The sequence below is a fragment of the Falco cherrug genome, chromosome 1 (genome assembly GCF_023634085.1).
Source record: "Falco cherrug isolate bFalChe1 chromosome 1, bFalChe1.pri, whole genome shotgun sequence".
NCBI classification, from domain to species: Eukaryota; Metazoa; Chordata; class Aves; order Falconiformes; family Falconidae; genus Falco; species Falco cherrug.
In genome coordinates this window covers 88744305-88763258 of record NC_073697.1, presented here as the reverse complement: position 1 = coordinate 88763258, position 18954 = coordinate 88744305, and the positions used below count along the sequence as shown (strand labels likewise).

Here is an 18954-nt window from a genome sequence, read left to right as displayed (position 1 = left end):
TGGGGAGGCTCTCAAGCCAAAATGGTCTTCAGTCAAAGAAGGAATTCCATTTTGGAACAAGTCTTCAGATGTTTTGTTAATTAAGCCTCAAGCTGAAGTACAGAGCCACATGAGTCCTGCCATGTAGACAGCTTTGTTTAGTTTAAGACATCTCTTGATTCATTTGTGAAGCTGGTCTATTAGACTGGTCAGCAGTTGCATGCTCTGAGATAGTTTGCTTCTATTACACAATGTCTAGCCCTACAGACATGGTGAGTGACATTTGGTCTGTCAAGGCAACCAGATACACTCTTTCCTAAAGAACTTCCCACCGGTTTCCCAAGTCACCTTCTCTGTGACAGGAGGTATGCTGATATAGGACTCCCCAACTCCATTTGTCTCTTAGCAAGATCTACTGTAGATGAAATGCCACTTTTGTGTGAAGCTACATCAAATCTTGTAACATTTTTATCTATAAACCTGAACATCAGTAGGAAGTTCAATAGCCAAAGCAATGTTAGAGGCATTCTACTGGAGGACACTATTCGGGGTTTTCATGGATTGTTTTTTTTTGTTGATGATTATGAGTTTTCTTGGCAGGGAATTGCTGGGCGGGGCGTTGTTTGGTTTGGTTGTTTTGTTTTGGTTTTTTTTTTAATAAAACCCTAAGTTGACATACCTGGACAAATACAGGAACAGCCTATGTATTTGTTTGAGTTACTGTTTTAATGTCCAGGCTACCTCCCATAAATCTATTAACACCCCTCCCAGAACTAGGAGGAACGACAGCTAAGCACCAGTAGAAATCATTCTTTACAACAGAGATGGCAACTACTTACTAGGCTATAAAGTTGGGGTTTGGGGGTCAAATATTTACCTGCATTGCCACAGGAAAGTCTGTCTGTGCCTCAGGTGGGAAAAACACATCAACAGCTTTCTTAACAAATGGCTGATTTCCAGTAGCTGGCTGACCTACTTCAATTATGTGTAGCTAGGAAGAAAAAAGTACATGTCACAAGATTTCCTGCAAGTACAGCCACATGAAAGAAGTTTCTCTCTTCAGATATGCTACTGAAGTTGACTTGTCATACTTGGCTGACGAATACCTGCCCAGTCCTGAACCAACACAGTCTGGGGAGCTGTGCTCCAAATATTTTAGAGGGAAAAAGTCTTCTAGAACTTGATAAAGTAAAAATGAGGAAAAGATTAACAAAAAAAAACCCCACATACTTTCTATGGAAGCAGACTACAGAATATGTTTCTATTCAAGACAACTTGTCGAAGATATTAAGTGAGACTTGTCGCTACATCAACAATTTAAGGACAAGACTAAAAAGCTCACAACATTTTAGTGTTACCTCAGCTCTTTACAGACTGCTCTGCAGTTGTAGCATATTCAACTGCTATTGAAGTCCATTGTCAGTTTGATGCAAACAACCTACCTACAGCATTGAGACTTATCTAGTCTCTCTGTACTAAATTCAAGAAGCAAAAGGCTGCTTAAATGACTTGGCTTCATACACACAAAAAAACACATGGGTTAAAGGATCAGCTTAACACCCTGAACTCTGTTCTCGTTGCATCTACGTTTGTTCTTATGTTCAAGTTTCACCCAAGCAACTCAAGACTTTTTGCAGTTTCTATCCTATTGAAAGAAAGCATTTTGATGCTGACCAAATAATGCTGCACAAATGGCTCCCAAACCGTCCAGAGAGCATGCACTAAACTGTGATCACTGAACCTCTATTAGTACAGAGTTCTGCTACAGCAGAACAGGAAAACAGCAGCAGACTTTACCTTGCCCCCTGCAGGACTCCTCACAGCAAAACAGAAGAGGGTAGAAGGTTTGGCATTTCCCTCTATTTTGAATTCTGCAAAAGCTGCTGCATGGCCCTCTATAGGTTGGGAGACTTTTCTATCAACTGAATACAGCTGCATTGCACCAACCACACGATTTTGCTGGAAAAAAGAAAGGTCAGCTTTTAGAGATAAGATTTCAGATGTTTATAGCAATATCTTTGGGACAGTAAACTAAAAAGCAGCCAATGCCACTCACCCCCTCCTCCAACACTTTAATTGCAATAAAGCTCAGATTATTTCTACACAAAAGAGGTATCTTCTAATTTTTGATCTATAGAAACCAAAGTTAAGAAACTATAGCAGCTATTAAGTGAAGCAGGACCAGGGCTCTCCCAACTGTTTTCATAGCATGTTATTATTTCCAGGTAACTTACCTGTGCTGAAATTCCTATCAGTAGCAGCCATTTTTGGTGTTCATCTGTTCTGTAATTGATGATTTGGCAGCCTGCAAGACTAGCATGCCTGTCAAACATCTTTTGGGGTTGTGATTCTCCCTCCATGCTCCAGTGGTAGACTGCTGTCTCCGTTACCAATGCAACTGTATTCACAGATATCCATTTCCAGAAGATCACTTCCTCTGCCATTGTGTGGGCTTTCATTTTACTTTTCATCTCAATGTTAAAGATCTGAAGTGTTTTCCCAGCTAGTATGACAAAACATCATAGATAGATTATCACAACGGCCATCCTATAGTCTGCATATTTACAAGCACCCTGTTTAACCCACTATTCCAGTGATATTACAGAAAGGGTTAGTTTCCTGTCACACCTGAGTCTCCTCTGATACTCAACCCTTATTAAACAGAATCCTTTCTCTAACCCCAACACTTCTACCATCTCTGAAGAAAAAAAGGTCTACTTCTTATGGACACTTACAAGGACAATGCAACATCTGACAAGTATTAACAATTTAATTAACTATAAGCTGTAGTTGAAATACAGTCTAAGCTCTGTAGCCCTAGTTTAGGTAGCAGCACCGGTATACCAAGTTATTGGTGTCTACCAGGTGTCATTTGGTATAATTAATAGAATGAATGACTCCAGTTTGTGTCAATCTAGTAGCTGTAGATGACCTGGACTGAGCCCAACAGCGCAACACTTGCAACAGCTCAAGATAGAATGGAGGCTGTGGTTTTCAGCCATTTTTCTTTTGAACAAACTGTGCACTTTACTAGGAGATGGATGGGCTCTGTGCAGCAGTAACACAAGTGCCTATTGAGAACAACAGTCAAAAGTTCAGAAAGATTACAGAAAGGTTTGGAGCTTTAGTTCCAGTTAAGGTTACCACTGCGTTATGTAGGTAACTATACTGCAGGTTTAATCTTTACTTTAGTATTCCTTTTAACTACCAGAAGCCTTAACTCTAGTAAGGGTAGACTTAAAACTAATGTTAATTGAACCAATCCATACAAAAAATATGGGACTATAATCCTTTCAGGAAGCCAATGTGATGTTTTAATTCACTGCAGATGAGACTACTCATGTCTAGAAATATTGTTTTCTGTTCACAAGACACCCACTCAGACTGCTAGAGTATTGGCTTGTAATGCCATTATTTCTATCCACTTTTCAGAAGTGTTTTCCCTGTTTGTAACACTTCTGACTGTCAAACTGGTAGACAGACGTTCCTTCTACTGGAAAATTTTGATATATGAAGGCTGCTAGCCACTGAGGAATCATTTTCAAGAGATACTAACCCCAAGTTAATACATTTCTTGGACCATTCTATAACATTTTAGTATAATTTATACAGTAAATTGACTGTATTAGTTTAATGCAGTGCCAAGAGATAACACAAGCCTTCAAAGTTACCACAGGCAGTGTTTATGCTCCCTGGGTTAGCTGCATAAAGAACTATTAACCTGATCAACTAATTTCTAGGACAGCTTGCTAGCTCTCCTGGGACCAAAAGCAGCCTGTTTCTGACCACCTTGTTCTTTACATGCAGTTACTGTATTATACAAATACAATAAGCCCAGGCCTAACATCAGTTATAAACTGATAGCTGCAAACAGCATATTTACTGTATTGGACAATTTGTCCAGCAGTGGACTGATGCTATTAAGCAATTGCTTTCGGAACTTCCACAGTGTGCTGCCTTGCATGCAGAAGGCAGACAAGTAGTTCTGGAAGGGCTCTAGTCACCATCTGAACAGGAATACCAGCATGTGCATACAGAAACCGCTCTCACAGTCAGTCTTTCTGAAAAGAAAGGAGAATATCCTTCCTAGTTTTAAGAATGCAGAAGGAACCAATAAGCTACTAAAATGAGCTAAAAGCTCATGCTTATCTATTTTCTAGACTAAAACTGACTGCTGTGTTACAGTTGGAAATGGTTTTAGAAGCTTCATTAGGCAGCTAGCTCTTGACGTTGGGGGCCACAGAAGTCATTCAGCAATACAGTTTAAGTGTTGGCAACACAATCAAACTTCAGAACTCTAAACTAATTAAACTGGAAAAAAAAACATTTGGACTGAGAAAGCAAAACCTGCTAAAAAGTCATAGTGAGGGCAAGCATAAGTTTGAATCTTATGTCTACTTGAACACTTTCTAAGGTCAAGATCTGAGAAGAAGCTACACTCTTACATAAGTTCTTCTGATCAAGCTACCAGACTGATTAGTCTACTGAAGACCATTCTCTACAAGTGTCGTCAAGTAAGCAGATTTGGTTTTTGAACACTGGCACAAGAATTTACATTTCAGTTCACTGGAGCATGAAGTTTCTCCATTCTAGAAAGAATGGAAGCACCCGAGTGCTGCATTCTCCACTTATACCAACAGGGGAGTACTCTCGGCACAGAGCAAAGCAAGAAAATCACAAACACAAGGCCAAAGCATAAAGCTCAGTACACCAGGAGAATGCCACGTGCAATCCAGAAATGAAATTGTGCATACTGTATTTCAGTTTAAATCAAAAAACATTTCATTTCTTTTTCTGAGGGTGGGTTGGTATGTTTATTGCTCAATAATCCTTAGATTATCAGCAACTCCCAATCATGGCACACTGTCACAATATGCAACAGATTTGACTACTGAAGCCTCAGTCAATCATCAGGGAAAAGTCTGGAGTGACAGACTTATTTGAACCATGTCTTCAGTGCAGTTCACCGTAGTTCTGCTGGTTATCATGAGCTCCACTCATCCTCTTTTCCACCCAACCTCTCAGTCATTAGCTTACTCACAGAAGAAGAGATTAAGTTTGCAGTACCTGACAACACAACTTTGCATGTCAATGTGACATCATTCACTCAACCTTATCTGTTCAGAGGACAAGCTTATTCACTCTGCACAGATAGAACAATACTCCTTTTGAGCAAGTCTTAACCTTGGCAAGAATAAAGCTCTGTTCTTCAAAGCTAATGATGATCCATTTAGGTAGTAGCTTAGTTTTAAAACCAGATGATGTAGTTTCCTTTTAAGAGCTAGATGAAGCTCTGCTAGTATAGAAAAGGCAACTTCCTTGCCAGTATGGTTTGTTTAAACGGGCCCAAGATTAAGGACAGTGAACTCTTGCTAGATTTGAAATTATTTTTTCATTGTTACCTTTACCCACACGCCAAGTAAGGCAGTCCTTTGCAAGATGTGTAAGCATCTTAACTGAAAGTTTGACTTCAGCTGAATTTGTGATTAACACATTAGTTTCCCCCTAATGTCAATATAAGCCTGAGATCAAAGACAAGAAGTTACAGGTTTTGTGTCAGTTCTGAGGACAGTTATTTCTTGGACCCCTAAGTAATTTCAACATGATTTTTCACAATAAAAAAACCACACTTAGGCAGAAATTAATAGCACACAAGACATGCTAGCAGAGGTCTCTCATAAAAATATTGCAACTTGGTTTTGTCTATCAACTGTACTTCCATCACGTATACACATACACAAAGAGCACACTTCTTCACTTGGTACAGTCAATAGTCAAAGCAGCCAAACGGTTAGCAACAAGCCAATGGAGAACATGTTTACTTTAATACCAGCTGAGGATTGAGATCCCTCACCTGGCTATGAAGTGAACTGTCAAATGGCTACCTTAAAGTTCAGTACTTTTTATGAGATTAGACCACTCTGTACTACCGAACATGAAACGTCATGACAAAGTTCACTCACCATCTGTTTAGATAAGATGCAGGAAGAAAAGTACATAGTAACAGTTATTGGGATTAAACAGCAGAATTTGGTCATTTAAGAGCCAGAAATTTATTAAAAATCATTTCTTCAAGCTCAGTGCTACTTAAAGGCAGTATCAACACCACAGGTAAGCAGAGGTCTTCTATCTGCAAGATCTCACTATTGCCAAACTTAACATGCTTGTACATTCAGACTTTCACAGTTACTGGCCATCCTTATGACATTTTGGTGATATCTAGTAATCTCTTCAGAGCTACAAGAAAGGGCCAGAGCAGACAGTAAGAATTGCTTCACACTCCTATTCATCTTCACAAGTGTCCATTATGTTTACACCACCTGTTTAAAGGGAAAGTATAGCATATGTTGACCTGGTCGTCAGTGAGAATAGGAGGCTGCAGCGCCAGGCCCAAGCATCTCACACCTACCTGGAGGCAAATCATCCCAAGATTACTGAAAACTCCACTGCCAAAAATACAGCATGCAAGAATATTCAGCCTCACGTACACTGTCCTTTGAAAATCTACATAAATCTTACGCTTACGAGCACATGTAAGCAGTAATACAGCTAAACAGTAGGTTTCATACTGCAGTAACAAAGGGTAACTCACCTTTTAGTGCAATTACTTTAGAGGCTGGATTCATGATGGCACTTTCGGCAGAAATTGGACGTCTGATGGGTGTTGTTGGATCGCTCATGTCAATTATCACTACTTGTGCCTGCTCTCCCACTTTCTCCCTGATGCAGATGAACTTGTCAGATTCCATTGTTAGAGTGCTGAATCCAATGTTTGCTGGGTTAATGCCCAAATTTTGGAGCTAGAAAGACGGAAGAGTGCTTTATTATCCTTCTAATGTAGAAGGTTTAACTCAAGCCTCTACGTCTAAAGTCCCCTCCAGAAGAAAATACAAGACTGGCATATTTCTCTGACAAGAGTGTATATTATGGAGCTATGATTTGTCTTCCGATTCTCTTTGTTCCATAGGTAAAGTAGTACACAATTCTTAATATTCAAGTCCTAAAGAGGTTCCAAAGTTGTGTTATTGATGCAAACTGAAAGGAGTTTTAACTTAAGCATTTATTGCTTAACTTAGTTCTAATAATGTGATAGGCTGTATATCATCAACAGCAACACTATTCCAGATTTAGCAAGGCTGGTAAATTTGATATTAAAATTTTATTAAGTGGCAGAACTACAACACATAGCATCAGCAGGTCTTATGGTAAGAACCAATTACTCTCATGCAACCCACCCCTACCAACATTATGGAATTAAGTCTACATAGCACCTATCAAGTCGGCCTGTTTTTACAACCAACTTACGCATCTTGCTTCTTAGAATTTACCAGTAAAAGGTAGGAAAGATGTATTAAAATAATCAGTCCATCTCTCCTTGCCCAAGATGTCATGCCATTTCGCTCAAAGGCAGGGATTTCAATGCCACCCCCCTCCAGCCTTACGTCCAACTCTCAAAACATAACTTGCACTCAATCATATGACAGTAGGTACAAAGCAGTGACTTTTTATGTAACTTAAAAGTCATTTTGTGCTGCTGAATAGACTGCCCTCAAAGATGGCTATTTCTTATTTTCACCCTTTTATGTTAACTTTGTTTCCATTCACTTCCAATTTCAGCTTAACAGGAGGTGGCAGTGAACGAGTATCACTGTTTCAACTGGTCTGCAGTAAATCAGATTTACCTATGCAGCACACCCCAGCCTGGTATGTATGCAAGCTGCATTTTATATAACAGTAACTGTGACAAGCCTGAGCACCTGCTTTATGCCCCAGAGCAATGCTTTTCAAGCAAAGGAACTGTATCAGCTTCACTCATGCTTCTTAAGGGATTAACCTATACTGCTTTTCAGTGCACTGCAAGTGAAGAATGACTGCCCTCAAGGAGACAGGATGAAAACTACCACCAGCACCGAGTCATTAGATTCCTTTGATACATACCACCAGGACCTTCAATAGACACCAGGACCAGACAACAGACTAAACCCCTTAAGCAACAACTCCCATGATGGTTTCACAAACACAGTTTTAGTCTGTTCTGATCTGGCTGATCATGGCTTGTTACAGCTTCTGTAAAGCTACTCACGAAATCATAAATCGGGTACGTAACAGAGATACCTAGGTGCATGGTGTGTCAGGACTGTGCCCAAGAACGCCCCAGAATTGTTTGTTTTCAATTCAGCTTACTAATGAAGAGCTAGCTATTCAGCTCGGTAACTGCTGATCTCAACGTACTCAAATTTCAGTAATGCAATACAAGCCAAATGTACACACGTGCAAAAAGACATTTACTCCCTCCTGCAACTGCCCCTCAGCAAAATTGAGACCCATTCAGCTAACACTTCACTTTATCGGTAAATACTTCAATACACACCAGTAAACTTCAGTAGATGCCATTCATTCCAAAAGAGAATCAAAGTTTATACAAGATCAGCAGAAGCTTCTTGCAACTAGAGTTTTGAAAACAAGTCCACTGGGCATGGGGCTAGTACGGGCTTCTGTGGCAGTAAGAAGTCTCTGTATCAGGACAACTCAGGTGCTTTTCTATCTAACAAAGAAAGTTCTAGTACCCAATAAACATGCAAATTGTAGCTCCATCAACTGTGACCTTGAACAGAGGAATAAATGATGGGCTCTTAATTCCACTGTTCTTGGCTACAGACTCTAGACCAGACAACGTCCACTTATTGTGACAAATTACATGATCACGTAGTACACACCTGAGCACGATCCGAATTCATCTACCAATAGAGCATAGCTCATTCTAAGAGACTAAATTAAACGTCACAAGAGTGGTCAAGAGGTTTAACTGCAGTATAGCCAAGTTCCTAACTTGCTTTAATTGATCCAAATTCAGACATATTTCCAGACTACCAAAGTGGAAACACAGCCTCTTCAAGGTCTCTTCTCAATCACTGTGCTTCAGCTTGACCTATTCAAGTAACAGCATAACGCCTCTCCTACCCATTCATGCCCTAACATCATTATCTACTTTCAGGGTGTAGAACTATCTTCACTATCAGGCTGAATGAACGAGAAAACGATTTTTGCTTCACAGAACTTACTGACACAGTAAAGATTAGCCTGAGATGTTTTAGTTGATTCTCAACCTGAATGAAGAAACGCAAGTCCTACACTTGGGATGAAATACAGCTATTAATCTGAGATCTAGTGTTTCCCAATTCTACTTGACCGGCGTGATCCTGTTCCACTAAATATTGGACATACTAAAGCATCTCCCTTTCTGTGGCGTGCAGTGATTAAGGCTGAGCCAGCCCAGACCAACTCAGACACTGACACTACCAGTTCTCAAACTAAGTCCATTTCTCTAATGGGAATCAGCCTAACTTACTGTCTGTTTAATACTGACATTCCAGTACTTGGAACCTACCACCAGCTAAGTGCTGCAGTCAGTAGAACTCTGAATTTGAGATCCCTCCATGGTTCCTTAAATACCGCATTTCAGCTTTATGCCATACAGCTCTAGTGTATTTATTTTTAGAGATGATCAACTATTTTTTTAAGCCCATTAGAAAAGAGTAAGGCTTGGATGGAGGCTACACATATCCAATTAAAAACTGCCTGCTAAAAGCTCTGTAAGCATATACCATTTAAAGCACAATACAAACCAAGAACACAGTAATACAGTTTCTCAGAACTCTTTTAGTCATGTGACTATATAAAGTTATAATCATGCCCAATAAGGATCTGCATATAGCTGTCAGACACCCCCTCTCAACTGCCCACCCTCACCTCATCTCCTGCCACAATTCCCATCTTGACACGTGAGGGACATCAAGGAAGTATAAGGCGTTGAAACATGCAAGACCACCAGCTCACAGGTTTTACTGCAGTTGCAACTGGGCTTTCATCTCAGGTGACAATTACTCCCCTACACAAAAATCTGTCCCTGTCTATCTGTGATGAGGATTATTAGATCATCTAATGATTTGAGTCTCCCTACCACATGCAAGGCACTTTTCAATCCAGTGAGCAAATATGGTCTCTTCAATACTAAATACCTGAATCAGGTCATGATATTTAGCCCCACCTTTTGAATACAAGTCTGAAAAGTCATTTACAGCTTGCAAACGTCCTGAGTGCTTTTTAAGTCCACATGTCTAGCCAAAGCAAACTCATGAAAGCCATCACACTTCAGCTCAGCCACGCCCATTGCACAACAGATAGTAATTCTTAACAAGACATCTCAGACTATCCAAATAGAAAGTGTTTTTGTCCAGAAAATGACGGAAGTAATTCTACATCCTTTGTGTTTTAAAACCAGGCTACCTCAGCTTCTCAGTGCTGTAGCAAGACACAAAAAACTTATGTGTCAAAAGCATGTCATGCACACAATATTTTTCACGACTTGGCTGTTCTCAAGAGCCTGTATTAGTTACTCAACAGAAAGCAGAATCCTGTCTACAGATCCCTGTGTCTAAGGGATGAAGCTTCATCTAAGGGATGAAGCCCCCAACCTAGGAACCCGAGACTCTGTATAAGCAACAGTTTTCCTTGCAGGCAAGCAGAGGTTTTTGCTAGTGAAAACTGAAAAAAAGCCCCAAAAGGGACAAAGACAAGATTTTAAGAGCAAGCTAATGACTAAGTAAAGGAAAATCTTAATTTTAGGTCAAGAACACTTTGTACACCGAATTCCAGTAGTACTGCTTCCAGTCTATGTACCAGTGTATTTAGTCTTTTACAGCATTTCCACTGTAAACTACAATCCCCTTGAAAGCGTTTGGTCTGGTAAATAATTTATAATTCATTGCTCCAACAGAAGCACTGGAGTTAAGAACCTGGTTAAATCACAGCAGCTTAGAGTAGTGTGTGCTAGTATTTCACTATAGCAGGGCTGGTAGAGTTTGTACTGCTGCAGCTGGTCAGCCACCAGATAAAAACTAAGTCCTTATCTTATTCCCCTCCTTTGCTACGGGACTTAACTATATAATATCCTCTGTGGTAAGAATGAGCAAGATGCAAGTTCTTTATGAATTTGTGAAGACTATTACCTACAGAGTTCACATCTAAAAGCAACTGTTCAATTGCATTAAACAGAGCTAAACAGTAGGACTCGAGTTCATTCTCAGCTTGACTACTACTGTATCAAGACCTGGCTTTCTTGCACTGCAGCTATTCTCCATCTTTCAGCTCATGCAGGACTTGAATGTACAAGCTATACAACTTCAAATTTAACATGCACTGCAACTGGCAGTCACTCCTGCACAGGCTTGGAGCTACAGTTCAGTCAGAAGGATAATCAACAAAGCAAAACAAGCTTCACGAGGAATGTCAGCAGTCTACTGATCACTAGTACCCCTCCAACTTTATGTGGACCAAGATTGCTGTTTCACTTCACACTACCATTTATCCACTTACAGCTAGGAAGAGTGGGAGAGTAGAGTTCAGTATTTAGCGCTGCAGCTTGTTTAGTTTCTCTGGAGACCACTTTCTGCATGCTTCAGTTCTTTTTTTAGTAAAGTACATACAACTGTCTCGGGAAGACTCTGAACTTCAGTGAAATAATGTTTCATCAGCAACAGGCTGAATTTGGAACTGAGTAATTACAGTGCTAACAGCTATTCTAACCACTTAAAGTCTTACTAATTAAAATGGCTACAGGTACAAACAGAATACAAAAATCGACTTAAGGTGCAGAAAAATTTAAGAACACTGAAACAGCACAATTATAAGGAATTGTAGCTTCTTTCGATTTAACATCATAGAGCAGTGTAGTATATCTGTTACACTATTTTTAAATATGACAATTTAACTGTAGCCAAGCCGATTTCTTGGAAGTAATAGGGGAAGGGCTTAGGCTGATAAAGCAAAACATGGGTGAAGCGCTATGAAGAAAAGCAAAAGCTTTATCTTTTCATTAATTCCCTGCCAGTCAACAATAACCACCATGTATCGTTTATTCATGACTCTATAGATGTTTGCAACACATAATATTATAAGTTAGAGCTGATAAAACCATGCTGCAGATACCCAGCCAGAGCAAACATTACCAGTTCCCACATTCGTTCTGTAACTCTTTGGGATTCATTTGAGGTTACTACAATCACTGCTATACTAGACACTGGCTGGGGCAGGGAGTGATAGTATAATTCTTCACTATGTTAAACTCTCTTAAGCCATGACAACTCCGAGGAGACACGTGTGCCTGCTCCCTTGAGCACAGACATTAGATACCTCTGGAGTTCACTAGTCTTATTACTGTTTTTCAAGCTAGGGCTCCTTCTGGAGTGACCACATCAGTTCTTCCAGTCAAGCAGAAAAACACTTCCCAGAAGGAGCTGAAAGTGGCAATAACCATTTCCCAAGCTGAAACGCCTGAAGTGGCACAAAGTCCACACTGATGGATGATACCCAGTTCATATTTTGTAATGGATGCCTGATTTGACAGAAAGGGGCGGTACAGAGACAGGATGACTTGCCAAGTCCACTTCCTGTTCTCTCATTCATTTAGCAAATTCCTTTAATTCCTGCCTTAAACTGCATGTTCAGAGATTGCTGTTCTCTCACTCCATTTACAACCCTCCCTCACCACCAGTTCACGAGGAAACAGATAAACCGGTTTGTCTGTGCTGCATCCATTAGTCATGGAACCTTTCCAACACTGGCATTATGGTTTTCACAGGCTATAAAGAACAGAACTGTGTCATTTTTAGGGAGCTTTTTTTTTTTTTCTTAATATTGTTATTACTGGCAGGAGGGGCAGAGGCTGTGTAGCTTCTAAGTCCAAATGGTTTCTTACACCTCATTCCCACCAATTCCCTCCCAATTCACAGCTGCACGGAAAGAGGTTCCCAGGAACCTCTGCAATCCGGAGGCTGATGATCGTTTAGATAAAAAAATAAAAATAAATAAAAAAAAAAAAGAGAGAGAGAGAAAAACCTCGATCCCTCTGGAAGATTAAAGCACCCACCCAACCCGAGGTGGGGGAGCCCCTGCGGCCCCAGGGGCGAGCAGGCCGGCCCCGGCCCGGTGCCCCCCCCACCCCCACCTCCCCGGAGCAGGAGGTCCCTCAGGCGGCGAGTGACTCTGCACAAATCGCGGCGGCTCTGCACGCCCGGACCGGCGGCCCGGGGGATGGACGGGCGGAGGGAGGAAGGACCCCGGCAGCCCACACCGGGGGCGGGCTCGGTCCCGCGCGCCTACCCGCGGCGCCCAGCGGGACGACGGCCCCGCACCAGAGGCGGGGAGGGGTACCCCCGCCACAGGGGCTGCGGGACGCGCCCCCGCGGCCTGCACCCCCCCGCGCCTCGGCGCGCCCCCGGCCCCGGCTAGGCCGCGGGCCCCCCCCTCTGAGCGACGGGCTGAGGCAGAGGAGAGGGAGCCCCGTCCCCGGGCATCCGCCGCCCCCCCCCCCCGCTCACCTGGAAATGCTCCTGGAAGCGAATGGGCAGTATCTGAGCCATGGCTGAGGGCAAGCTGCCCGGGGCAGGGGCGCGGGGCAGGGGCCGGCGGCAACAGCAGTACAGGCGCCGCTGCACCCCACACAGCAGCAGGGAGGAGGAGGAGGGGAGGAGAGGGGGAGGCAGCGCAGGCGCAGTGCCCCGGCTGGGATGGCGCCCCGGCGGGCTCGCCTCCCTTCTCTGCCTCAGCCCGGGGCCGCTCACTCCAGCGGCCGGATCACTCCGCACCTCACCAGCCTGCCAGGGTCTCCTCAAATAGTCCCTCCTCGCGACGCCTCTGTCCCCGCCCCATCGCCCCCGCCTCTGGCCCGCCCGCACGCCCCGCCGTCTTCCTACCCCCCCGCCGCCTCGCCGCCCTGGCTCGGTGGCAGGGCTGAGGAGGGGGCTCCGGGCAGAGAGGGGCGCCCCCCGCCCCGGCAGCGGCCCGCGGCGATGGGCGGGAGGGCTTGTCAGAGCCCAGGTATCCTTCCGCTGCTGCCACACGCGCTCATGTGACTCGCCCCCCTCCCCGGCTCCCGGCGGCGGCGGCGGGTGGGTGCTGCGGCCCCTCCCGGCCCTGCCCCGCTGGTCGCCTCACAGGGACCCGCGGCCCCGCGCGTCCCCTCCCGCCCTTCCCTACAGCGGGGGTGGAGGTGCCGGGGGCGATGGACCCCCCGGGGCTCCCGCCGCGGCTGTGGAAGGGGCAGGGGACTCCCCGCCGCCCGGCTGCGGCCCTTGGTGGGCGCTGAGGGCCGGGAGCAGGTCCACTCCTCCAGCCGCGGGCCCGCGGCCTGCCCTGGCAAGTGTCGTCGGGGCTGGTTGTGCCGAAGAGTGGCTCTCCTCCATCTCCTCCTCCTCCTCCTCTTGCTCGGGGTGGACACCGGCTCGTCCTGGCTGCCGGGCTCATGGCTCCCAGCTCGGGGCACAAGGGCCAGGGCAGCCGCTGCTTCTCAGCGCCCCTGGGAGCCCCGGGGGGCTCAGCTGGTGCTGGGTGCTGGCTCGGTCCGGTGGCATGGCTGCCCACAGCCCTACTCAGGCCGCATGGGCTTTGCTACCTACTGCTGTGCCTGAAGATAGGTGAGGAGGTTTATGACCAGTTACTAGGTATGTTTGAAAAGCCATCCTGTTTTGTGCTGCTCAGTTTCTGAATAGAAATAAGAGTTCCTTCCCCAGGTGGTTGACACTATAAATTGGAAAGTTACTGAATAACCAGTAAGTGAAGGGCCCAACATGCGAGGTTCATCTACACCTCTTTGTTACCCGCACTAGCATCATGAGGGAGGTGAAGGTAACATTACTGTTAATGTGTTTCTCCTAAATTGCAGTAACCCTTGGAGAGGGAAACTGCTGTGGTGTTGCTAACTGCAGCAGTTTCATCCAGAGCATCATGGTGGTTGCATTTTCCCAGAGAGCCCAGCACTGGGAAATGCAAGATTACAGGAGAATTTCTGATTTAATTTTTTATAAATGAGTTTCTCATGCTGTGGGTTGCAAAGAAAAGCTGAACAAGGGCCCCCTGAAGACTCAAAACCAGAAGGCAGATTAAAACAATTCCAAATATATTACAATTTAAAACCTCATTATTTTTACTTAACCTCATTCATTTTTAATACATGGAGCTGGGAATTACCAAAACTGGGTTAGGTTTCCAAAGGAATCATAGGCAGAGCTCTGCCAAGACACTTTGATTCCTACTGGCACTCACAACTGCAGGCTGCAGCCAATGGGGACCCCTTTGCCATGTATGGGAGATCTGGAGGTCTGTGTCTGGACTGAGGAAACCCTGAACAGCCCATTGAACAGGTGGCAGAAGATGCTGCTAAAACTCCATCCCTCAGTAAATCTGTAATCTAGCTCTACCTGGAGGACTCGTGATTGGGGTTAGGCACCAAGGTCTGCTTTCTCAGAAGCAAGCAAAAATGGAGCTGAGGTGGAGACAACTTTTCTTTACATGGTCTCAAAAGGTTTAAGTAGCATCTACTCTGTAGGTTTGTTAGCAGCAGTTTGTTTATGGTGCGTTAGCTGTATTAGTTTCTAAACAAGGGCAAGTGAACAGTACTGCAGAGATGAGACCATTAGTGGGACATCAGGACATGATCTGTCACCAGCTCATTTTGGTATAATGAACTTGTTCTGTGTTTGCCTCTGTCAACTGCCCTCCCACACAATCATATTATGGATACTAATTATTTCTATCTAGAGCTCTAATTGCTAGCTTTTGCTTTGCTTTCTAATTTATAGTCAACTAGCTCTGCTCAAAAAAAATGAGCCACAGACTTTCATCGCTTATTTCACAAGTGAAGTAGGACTTCTTATGTATGTAGTTACAGGATATATATTAGTATCATTTATATTTGAAAGGAAATTGTGATGAAGGAAAGAAACAACAGGTTAGTCTGTGATACATGGTTTTATTTGCAAGAATTACAAATGCACAAAAATCAGTGTACTGTGTGCAATCATTCTTAGTAGTCTGGCACTAAACTGTTGACATCAACTAGAAAGATCACTGGCTAAGGAAATCAAAACTCTTTTAATGTATAATTAAAACTAAAGGTCTGTTACATTTCTTCAGTCCAGTTTTAATAATATAATGCTTCATGCCCACTCCCAGCTGGCCAAATGCTAATTACAACATCTCATAATTTCCGTAGTAAAAAAAAAAAGCATCTCACTTTATGTAAAAGCGCTTTGCCACACTTATGTCTGCTGATGTCTTTCTCATTTGTATCTCCTTATGCTGTTTTGTTTAAATATCTGTTCTTCTTAACAGCTGGCTTTGGTGATCACAAGGGTTAGATTCCTCATAAGTGTGATCAGCTCTGCAGAGCTAGCTGATAGGGTTTGAAATTTTGACGCAAATCAGAAAAATGGAAAAAGTATTTCCCTATCTTTTCTTCAGTTTGCAAGTAGCTGGGCTTCCATGGCTAAAGAAACTGATCTCTCTGTACAGTCAGCTATGTGTGTGGATGTTTTAACTGAGTCTTTTAACCTTGTTTTCTAGATTTAGTTTGAGATCTCTCAATGGAAAGGCACTACCTGTCTTATTTAAGGTATTTTCCTGCAGTCTATAGTCTTATTAACAGGAAACGTAAAGGGTCTCAAGTCTCTAACTGTTCGCTGTGCTAGTACCCCTCTGACTAGCTACTCTCTTATTCCTGTATAAAAGGCAGAGGCACAGCACTTAGCAGCTGAGAAGGGTGTAATCCCTAGCAATCCTTTAAGAACGCAAATGGAAAAGCTCCTGGTAAATGTTTCTCTTTTTTTTTTCAGAGGTTGCTCTCCTCCAGATGTTTGGTTTTCTGGCTCCTCCTATGGATGGCAGCCTGATGCTCTTTTTCAGTGTTTGAGAACAGCTCTGAGAAGAGCTGCATTTTTTGCCTTGGAGGGTCTGCTATTTACATGGGAAAATGTTATATGTATTGTATGTGTTACTAGTCGTCTTCACACAGAATCAGCCAAGGAAGTCTCACTGGAAAAGCAATGTGCATTTCTCCTAAGTGTTGCTCTCGGAGTCTTGCTCTACAACATCAGTCCAAATCAATTTACCTACAAAAATATTCAATTTGCAAATGTTTGGCCACTTTACTGTTTTGATTAAAAAAAAAAAAAAAAAAAAGGCACTAGCACATATTCTGGCCTATGTGAGAAAGTGTCCACTTGCTGACAGCAGGAGACCTGCCTGAGTGTGAATACATAAACTACAAGTGCCAGGGAGTCTGTGGGTTCGACTTGCACGTCCTTGGGACTGATGACTACAAACTGCTGGAGAGCTGATGTGTGTGGGTTCGACTTGCACGTCCTTGGGACTGATGACTACAAACTGCTGGAGAGCTGATGTGTGTGGCACAGCACTGAATGCAGAATGTTTAATCTGCATCTGTTACCAGCTTTATGCTGTCTGGTGCTGTCCAAGTGTCAATGTTTTGCCTAATAGATAAACACAAACCTTAGGAACACTGTATCAGTAGTCACAGCAGGAAAATGTTGTGGTGCAGCAAAAATGGAGCATCACAACATCTCCAAAAGTTCTGATTTGGCCTCTCACAGAGAAAACTGACATTTTCTGCATCTCAAGGCCCTCACTGACTGCCCTGTTTGCTTCAGGATCCAGTTTGAAATTGTACTCCTTGTTTTTCAAACCACACCCTCACTCCTTGGACTTCTTTCCAGCTTGTCTCCTGGAGACAGTGGAGCCCTTCCTTTTCCTCCCGTTTGTTGCTTCTCTTTCCTTCCAACAGGCTCCTTGCTGCTGAGTCAAGAACTGTCTCTTCTCTTTGTATCCCATCCAGAACTGACTCCTTGTACATGTCCCAGTCATTCTCCATCTTAGTGCAAAATTCTATTCAAATAATGTTCTTTTCCCCTGGAATTCAATTCTCCTTTTCCCATCTGTTCTTCTTATTGAACGCATAACTTTGGGTCGTACACAACGCTCTGAGGCTCTGGGTGAGTTTCTTCTGTGGTTTTTGTAAGTCATTGCACAAGCTTCTTAGAGCAAACTGGTAAAAACTGTAATGTTTTTGAAGAAATTATTTGAAATGTAAAGATTCTGTTGACGAGTTGTTTCATATGTAACTGTTTAATGTTTAAATTCCCTCTAGTTCATTTGCTGGCAGGAGAATGTTGTACACGCTTAGTGTTTAAAGGAAATCCCCTGTTATGCTGGATTTAACTCCCAACATGTTCACCATAAAGGTCGCTTTATGAATTTAGTTTGGTATGTGAAGCCCCATACTGTATTCCCTGTGCATGGAAAGCTTGTCTGGAGATGATAGATTCTGATGTCATTTAATGTCAAAATGAACAGAAGTGTCTAGAGGCAGTAGTAGTGCAAGCTGGAGGTCTTTAGACTAAATTCTCCGCAGAGAATGCCATGATGATACATAATTTACTTGTAACTTGCTAACAATATGCCTGTCTTTCCTCCCAGAAGCATTTCTGTTTAAGGAGCCATTTCTGTTTGTGCAGTGTGCTGACATTCATGCTCTCTGTGCATTCATATAGTTGTTTGCTTCTTCTCTGGACACTTGTGTTCTCCAGGGTTTGCAGCACCGATGCTGAATTACTTTTGAGGCAGTATATTAGCTGGAATTGCAACTCCTCCAGCCCAGCCTTGTAAAAACAGAGGTCTACTGGTTGGTGACGCAAAGCCGAATAAAGGGCATGGGAGTCAACGTCTGTCTTCAAAATCATGACAGATGGGTCAGGGCTGCTTGCTACGTCAACCTTTTTAGAAGCTGAATTCCTCTAGAGTGTTTTCTCTGGCAGCTCATCTGTCAAGTGGATAGAGGGTGAACGTGTTCTTTGAAAATATAACTAATGGAAAGGAAAGAGGTAGCTAATACAAATCAAGCTGTAGCTATTGCTAATTTCACTAGTTCTGGGATGACAGAAATCAAGCTACACTTATAAACAGACCAAGTGAAATCTTAGCCTAAATGGTCTGAGTGGTTAAATGCCATTTAGGAGCATAACCAGTAAGTGTGCATAAATGGGATATGAAAATGAAAGGCTGGAAAGGACCTGAAGTGGTCTTCTTGTTTTTACTTCTGTCCTACAGCAAGACTGAATGAGC

The 18954-nt window shown here is 43.2% G+C and overlaps 1 protein-coding gene across 2 annotated transcripts in view; it reads right to left on the bottom strand.

The window, feature by feature from the left end:
• The window catches only part of CLTCL1 (clathrin heavy chain like 1), a 35383-nt gene extending 21755 nt beyond the window's left edge, over window positions 1–13628 (bottom strand). Inside the window, exons 1-5 of one of the 2 annotated variants that reach the window (XM_055704491.1) lie at window positions 13359–13628; window positions 6572–6779; window positions 2214–2482; window positions 1777–1938; window positions 857–970 (exon numbers count right to left, since the gene is read on the bottom strand). In XM_055704491.1, coding sequence (XP_055560466.1) covers window positions 857–970; window positions 1777–1938; window positions 2214–2482; window positions 6572–6779; window positions 13359–13400 — 795 coding nt within the window. In that variant the 5' untranslated portion in view covers window positions 13401–13628. The remainder of the gene's footprint in view (window positions 1–856; window positions 971–1776; window positions 1939–2213; window positions 2483–6571; window positions 6780–13358) is intronic. The other variant, XM_055704485.1, reaches the window with a different exon arrangement.
• Between the last annotated feature and the right edge of the window lie 5326 nt (window positions 13629–18954).